The sequence below is a fragment of the Acanthisitta chloris genome, unplaced genomic scaffold (assembly GCF_000695815.1).
Source record: "Acanthisitta chloris isolate BGI_N310 unplaced genomic scaffold, ASM69581v1 scaffold22431, whole genome shotgun sequence".
Lineage (NCBI taxonomy): Eukaryota > Metazoa > Chordata > Aves > Passeriformes > Acanthisittidae > Acanthisitta > Acanthisitta chloris.
In genome coordinates this window covers 3,974-11,668 of record NW_008655724.1, presented here as the reverse complement: position 1 = coordinate 11,668, position 7,695 = coordinate 3,974, and the positions used below count along the sequence as shown (strand labels likewise).

General features: G+C 37.1%; 1 protein-coding gene across 3 annotated transcripts in view; it reads left to right on the top strand.

Annotated features, from left to right (window-relative positions):
• GNE (glucosamine (UDP-N-acetyl)-2-epimerase/N-acetylmannosamine kinase) overlaps window positions 1-7,387 on the top strand; it is a 15,112-nt gene extending 7,725 nt beyond the window's left edge. For 2 of the 3 annotated variants that reach the window (XM_009084050.1, XM_009084049.1), the window contains 5 exons: window positions 972-1,101; window positions 4,366-4,587; window positions 5,551-5,733; window positions 6,324-6,440; window positions 7,152-7,387. In XM_009084050.1, the coding sequence (XP_009082298.1) occupies window positions 972-1,101; window positions 4,366-4,587; window positions 5,551-5,733; window positions 6,324-6,440; window positions 7,152-7,387 (888 nt within the window). The remainder of the gene's footprint in view (window positions 1-971; window positions 1,102-4,365; window positions 4,588-5,550; window positions 5,734-6,323; window positions 6,441-7,151) is intronic. The other variant, XM_009084048.1, reaches the window with a different exon arrangement.
• Window positions 7,388-7,695: the final 308 nt, after the last annotated feature.

Below are 7,695 nucleotides of genomic sequence, written 5' to 3'. Positions count from 1 at the left end.
CCACTGCATGACACCTAGGGTTGAAAATAATCCCTTCCTCCTGGACCCTCCCCACCCCGTCCAACATATTTACAACTGCATATAGTTCCAGGCCAAAGGGGAATGGCTTCAAACTGCAAGAGAGTAGATTTAGATTAGATATTAGGGAAAAATTCTTTACTGTGAGGGTGCTGAGGCACAGGAACAGATTGCGCAGAAAAGGTGTGGATGCTCCATCCCCGGAAGTCTTCAAGGCCAGGTTGGCTGGGGCCCTGAGCAACCTGGTCTGGTGGAAGGTGTGTCCTTGCCCATGGCTGGGGGATTGGAACTAGATGATCTTTGAGGCCTCTTCTAACACAAACCATTCTATGATATATGAGAGTAGATGGTACTCCAGAAATATTACAAGTCACTCAGAAGTGTAGTTGCTCAGAAGAAAAGTTGTTTCTGAAAAGGTAGTAAATCTTGCCTTGAAATTTCTAGCATTTCTCTCTAGCTGGCTCTGCTTTTGCTGGTAAAATAGCAGTGTCCGTGACACTACACAAACCTTTCATGTAGTCAAATTGGAAACATTTTATTCTTGAAGCACTGTGGGTTTTCTGTCCTTTTTAGCAATCGCTACTCTCTTCTTTTTTTTTAACACTTTGGTGTTGAGCTTAAGTGCATTGCTGTGTCATGGTTTATACCTAACAACAGTTCCAGCAGCTGTGGTGATACTTCCTCACTCAATCCATGTGTTCCTTAAAATGTGTATTTCATTTCAAACAGGGGAGGTTGATTACAGAACTGGGATGTAATGCCTCATCTTGCAAACTTTTCCCCACCATTGCCTGTAGGCTGAGGATCTAGAGCATATCATCTGTTTGGGGGTTTTTTTAGTAGTTAAATTATAGCTCTCTATTCCAAATTGAACTGTAAATTAAATTGAAGAGAAATTTTATCATGAATTACATTTCTCTGGAGCATGTTGTTGTTTTTTTCTAAATTTCTAGGGTGAAATAGTTAAGAAGTATACGCAGCTCAACCCTAAAACCTATGAAGACAGACTAGAATTAATTCTAAAGATGTGTATAGAGGCTGCATCAGAGGCTGTAAATGTTAACTGCAGAATTTTGGGAGTAGGTAAGTTAACAAACTCTAACTTTGTCTTTTCATCCAAGTCTTTCAACATGAAATCAAATCACTACTCATTGATTTAAAACACCTTTCTAAAATGGATCTTGTATACTTAAATTAAATTGTATTCTTAACAAACTTTTCAAAATGTCTGTGGAAATGAGAAGCTGACTATAAAGGCTGAAGTTTCTCCAGTTTGTAACAGCCTTGAAAGCAGAATGTGGCTCTTAGTGCCATGGTCTAGTAACATTGGTAGGGCTGAACTTGATAATCTTTGAGGTCTTTTCCAACCCAGTTGATTCTATGATTCTATGATCTAAAGTCTATCTAAAATGTGGGATAGAGATATTTTGTGGATTTTGAAACTTTGCTGTCTTGGAATTGTGAATCAGATGCTGACTGTATAACAAAACAGATCTTAAAATACCAGCTGAGTCAAGTTTCCTCTACTGTCTGTGAGCCTTTCTTTGTGGCTAGGATGAACTGTGCAGCAGAATTCTCTCTTATACTAGGGCAGACTAAAAAAGGCTAGAATGTTAAGACTAATTTTTCAGCTAACAGTGGCAAAGGCAGCCTTTTGCTGACCTCCTTACACTTGTAGTAGAGTTCCAAGTTAAGTTGTGTGTTTACACCATGCAGGACTTCTTCAGTTTAATGGTGACTGGGAGGTTTGGCCTTAAATATTAGTTATTTATAAAGGTGTTGATTAATATGTCCTAGATTTTTAAGAACAACATAGAATCTTCATTTTACCTGAGAAACACTTCAAAATAGTAGTTTCTTTCCCAGACCAAAACTTACTTGAATTGTACAGTACAAAGAAAAGTTAATTTGAACAAGTTGTATTCTTTAAAAACAATGTTAGGTACACAAAGTCATAAAAAGAAATATGTTAGACCTTCAAGTCAGATCTTTCAGACATGTGACTTAACCACCCAGGTTTTTTTATTGCATCCAAATGCTAAATCTTGAAAGCCTCATAATTCCTGTAGAAAAGATAGTATTGCAAGTATCTATGGACAGTTTACAGTCAGATACATTTATCAGGATAATGAAACCGTGAACTGGTTTACAGGGTTTTATATATGAGGAATAAACTTTTCTTCTGTTTGTCATTTAACAAAAATTACATTCCTATTTATTCTTCAGCCCCTTCCTTCTGTGACCAGTTGATTGCTTACTGAGTAATGAAGGGAAATGTGCTACAGAATAAGAAATTTCTTACATGGCTGTTTTTCTTCACTGCTCTTTGCCTCATTCAAAGTCACAGTTTGAATCAGAATACTAGCCAAAAGTTCTCTTTAGAGAATGACATATAATTCCTATGGGAATAATTAACATATTCAATTCTAGTCATTTCCTTAAGGCTAATAATCATAAGATGGAGAATCCTTTTAACTTCGGAGAAATTTTTGCAAGACTGAGCAGAAGGGCTGGACTTAATATTGGGCTATTTATTAGTAACACACTGGCTTTCTTCCAGCTATCATAGGTAAGGGTAAAAGTAATAACCATTAGAAACTAATAAGAAGAAAGAGCTACTAACAGAAAGCAATGAAAAAATGTTTTCCTCCTGTAAGTTCAATAAACATATGCTGTCGGCACTCAAAATACTAGCTATGTGATCACAACTTAGATTGAAGAACTCACACTAATACAAAACAGGTTCGCAGACTGATTAAAAAGTAGGACTCTGAAAAGAAAATAATTTTCAACATTTGTTTGTCTTGATGATCAAATAGGTCTAGATTGAAACAGCTCTGCATTTACACAGTTCAATTTTGTTATTTTCTGTTGGTTTCTTCTTCATTCAAAACAAAGCATTTGTGAAACAACTTTATAAAAATCAGGGAAATGTAAAGACTATCATGTCCAAAGAACACTAGAAACTGTTACTGAATTTATTATTTAATTTTTTTTTACTTTTGCAAAATTCATGTTTTAAAGCAAAGGTGACCCAGATCTATACACAAATGCAGCACAGAAGTACTTGTGACAACTAGTCATTCACTGCTATTATGCAGTATTTCAGGTTCTCTTTCTGGAACTGACAGTAGAGAGAAGCAGATGAAGACATAGCTTCTGCCAATTCTCATCATCATCTATGTCAATTACAAAATTACAGCATTTAGAAAACGTAGACAATATTTGATAAAGCTATTGCTGAGTTAGCAACTAGGTATTAAGTCTTGTAATAAGCATTTATTTCTTAAAAACATAGAGAGATCCTCACAGAATGACACTGGGAGTGTTGCTTTTGTTAAGTACTTGCTGACATTCTCAGATGATTTGTTCTTTACAAAGTGAGATTTTTGGGGGGTCTTATAGCTTTATGTTCAATTCAGCTGCTTGTCTTGGAGCTTTTGTGGCTGATTTCCATTATAACATTAACCCTGGAACCATCTTTAAATAAGTGACACAATTATATAATCTCTGTACTATAAAATATTCCAACTTAATTGTCTAGAGCTAAATACCTCCATAATAGTGGCCTACTTTTCAAAGGTCCTGAGTCCATCAATTTTGGAATCCTCTTCAGCTACAAAAAAACTGGTTTGGCTAATAGTGCCTATTATTGGCCATTTATTCTGTTCAGGAGACAAATCTCTTAATGCAGTTTTGATTTTTCACAAAAAATGGTGCATTTTTAAGTAGAAATCACTACTCTAAGTCCAGTGATTATTTTTAGTCATTCTAAATCTTCAGAGTTACAGCAGATTTGAATAATTCATTTTGGACAGCTTGCTATTAAGTCTTTTGTACATGACTAAAAAGAAACACAACTATTAAGTGATTTTCTGCAATCTTGCCTGAAGTAGGAACATTAACTCTCTGACTCACATTAACCATTACCCATCTCGTTAGTCTTAGATACTTGGTGCATTGTGATTAGAGCAGTAGCATTCTATGAATTACCTTCTTTACTCTGAGAGTGACTGAGCAGTGAAGCAAACTGCCCAGAGAGGTTGTGGAGTCTCCTTCTCTGGAGATACTCAAAACCTACCTGGACATGATGCTGTGCAACCTGCTTTAGGTGAGCCTGCTATAGCAGAGGGGTTGGATTAGGTGATCTCCAGAGGTCCCTTCCCACCCCAACCAAAAATGGCACTGCCAGTAACACTTAAGAAATTTTTACTTTCATGATCTGCTTCAAAGCCTAGCACTAGAAATAAAAAAAATCCTGTCTTTACAAAAAGAATAATAGGTCTCTTACTTAAGTATTACACAGACTTTGTTTTGATTTTTCTCTCCTGTGTTTCTGGTACTTAGGCATTTCCACAGGTGGACGGGTAAATCCCCGAGAAGGAATTGTGCTTCACTCTACAAAACTAATCCAGGAGTGGAGCTCTGTGGATCTCAGAACTCCAATATCTGATGCTCTGCATCTGCCAGTATGGGTGGACAATGATGGAAACTGTGCTGCTCTAGCAGAGAGAAAATTTGGTCATGGGAAAGGAATAGAAAATTTTGTAACACTCATTACTGGTACAGGTGGGTATGTTACAGTTCAGGGAAACTCAAAGTACCAGCACCATCACTTAGAGGGTCAGCTGATCTTAAAGTCATAAACACCACCACTGTGTCTGGAAAACCCTAATATTTTAGGTTCTTAAACCAAAAATCCTTTTGCTACTCTATTTGTTCCTGTTACCTTTTTTAAAATTTATTCAGGCAAATGAAACCTCTTACATAGTTTTAACTTCTTGATGAAAGAAATTCTGCTGATACATCTATGCAGGCAAATAAGGAGAATCTGGGCAACTTTACCTGGAATAATTTTGCAGTTTTCAGCTTTATAGCATAATTCTCTTTCAGCTTCAGAAGTAAAAGTCAGTCAGGACATGTATCTAGAAGAAAAGCAACTGAATATGAGAGGTGATGCTTATTATATTTCAAATGCAAATGTGGGGTAACTTTTCTAATTTAAGTATATGGTCTTTTAGATGGTGGCAATAAAAACTAGCTGTTGAATGCATGGAGTTTGGAAAGGGGCAGCACAGGCCTGCAGGTTTTAAGTGTCCTGGCTCCTTAACACACACGTTTAGCTGTCTAAATACAGCATTAAAATTTCTCCTCTGCACTGCTAAATTTTAAAGCTACTTGGAAGGTTAGTTTTGTGCATAAAGAGCATGACTTACAAGCTTAAAGATCTGCCATAGTAGTTCAGTACCATCCATAGGCTTTTTAAGAAAAGATATTAGATACCATTTTGATACATATATGAACAGGAGAGAGCTATGAGCTTGATTATTTGGTGTGTCACACAGAGTTCTTTTCATAACCAGTAATTTTGGGTTTCCAGTGTAGATCATCACTGATGCAAATTATTTTATCTTGTCTGTATTAGAATAAGCAAATATCAGTGTCCTGCAGAACTAGGGCCTTTAAGAACTGTTGGGGGGGAGGAGGTTGTTTGGGGAGGTTGTAATCATACAAGTTTTCATATCTTTGCAGGAATTGGAGGTGGAATCATTCATCAACACGAGCTGATCCATGGCAGTTCTTTCTGTGCTGCTGAGCTTGGGCATATTGTCGTGTCTTTAGAAGGACCAGAGTGCCTGTGTGGTAGCCAAGGATGTATAGAAGCATATGCCTCAGGAATAGCATTACAGAGAGAAGCTAAGAAACTGCATGATGGTATCTATTTACTTTATTTTTGAAAATACAATTACTAAATTGCAGTATAGGGAGAAATTTTCTAAGGTGATATTAAGAAAAAATAGACCTCCTTTTCTTTTTCTAGGAGGAGACAGGAATAGGTGTACAGGCAGCCTGCATAGTACAATTCTCTTTCAGTGATGGCAATACCCAGGCAAGGAACATTTGGAACCACTGGTCTCAAAACTACCAGAAGCACCCAGCAGACTTTAGTCTCTCCTTTTAAGCATGCTGTAAGGTAATCTGGCAGGCATTCTGTGAGGTTTGGTTTCACAGGGATTGTCTTTCAGCAATAGCTTCTCAGACTTAAATAAGTCTGAGAACATTTATATTTTATTAACTTTTTGGCTTGACAAGACTAGTGAATTGCCACATGATAACTGAGTTTGATGTCCTGCTTCTACCAGTAGTTCCCTGAATAACAGGGATATGATTGCTTTGGCTAAACCAAGGGTTGTACAGATTGCACAGGGTTCACTATGCAAGTTAAAAAGATGTAAAGATCTTAATTGCCTATCCTCTGTTTCTTGATTTACCATGTTTTGCTCTTGGCTTCTTCTCCTTTTCAGAGGATCTGCTTTTAGTAGAAGGAATGTCAATGAAGAAGGAGGAGGTTGTCAGTGCTGCACATCTTATTCAAGCAGCTAAACTTGGGAATACAAAAGCAGAGAGCATTCTCAGAACAGGTAAGAACATAGCCCAAAGGGTGGAACACTCCTGTGTTTATATTGTTGGGGATACAGAAAGGGTAGTACACTGTAACACTGCAAACACACTCTACACATTGAGGGCCTCTCTATATAAAAATTACTAATGGCAATGAAATCTTAACTAAATATTGGAGGAAATGTCAGCAGAAGTGTGTATTAAATGTGTGGTCCAATAAACAGGAATATTAAAAGCTTCTACCAAAAAAAGTAGTCTCAGCATTCTCATATTGAAAAATTTAGGGACATTTCATTGTAGGCCAGTGAATGGCTAGTCTGAGCTATCAAAGGAAATTTGTGTGTTACTTTACAGGGGATATTTTACTGCTTTCCTAGCTTTAAACACAGTGCTCTCCTCATACATACCTGACAACACTTAGACAGTAGAAAGCAGTGCTTTCCTATTTTCTCTGAGCTTACAAGTGTGCTTAATGCATTGTTTTGTCTCTCACATCTGGATATTCAGATAATGCATTATTATGCAAAAAAACTGCCTTTTCTTTCTTTTACTTTTGAAAGAAAAATCAATAGCAAACTCATATGGTTTGATAATGTAAACTCAAAACTCTGCCCCATGGGACAGAACATTTTCCTGACGGTGTTGCTTGCTGCTAACAGACCTATTTCAACTACTGATGCTGGAACTACTTTGAGTATTCTACTTAATTCCTTTTTACTTTATCTTTTCAGCTGGGACTGCATTAGGCCTTGGAGTTGTGAACATTCTACACACCATGAACCCCTCTCTTGTAATCCTTTCTGGAGTTCTAGCCAGCCATTATGTTAATGCTGTCAAAGATGTGATAAATCGACAGGCTCTGTCCTCTGCTAAAACTGTGGATGTGGTGGTCTCAAATCTAGCAGATCCTGCTCTTCTTGGAGCTGCTAGCCTAGTACTGGATTATACTACACGTAGAATATACTAAGTACCTGGACAAATTATAGAAATGGACTATTCAGATTCTTAATGGGTGGAGGGAATACTTTGCCCCAGATTTTTATTTGATGAGAGCAGCTACTGAGTCAGAGTAGTATCTGAGTAGTTAGTGACTACTTCAGCATTTCCTAATTGAGATATTATCTTTTTGTATTTTTCCTAAACTTCATCTGACTTCATAGGAAGCAATGTGCAATTCTGTCTTTTTAAGGACCTATATTGGTAAGCCCCTGTGTTGCTTTTGAGTGTAGCTGAATTATTTATGAGCATCTCTTGATGTATGTTGGGGATTATGCA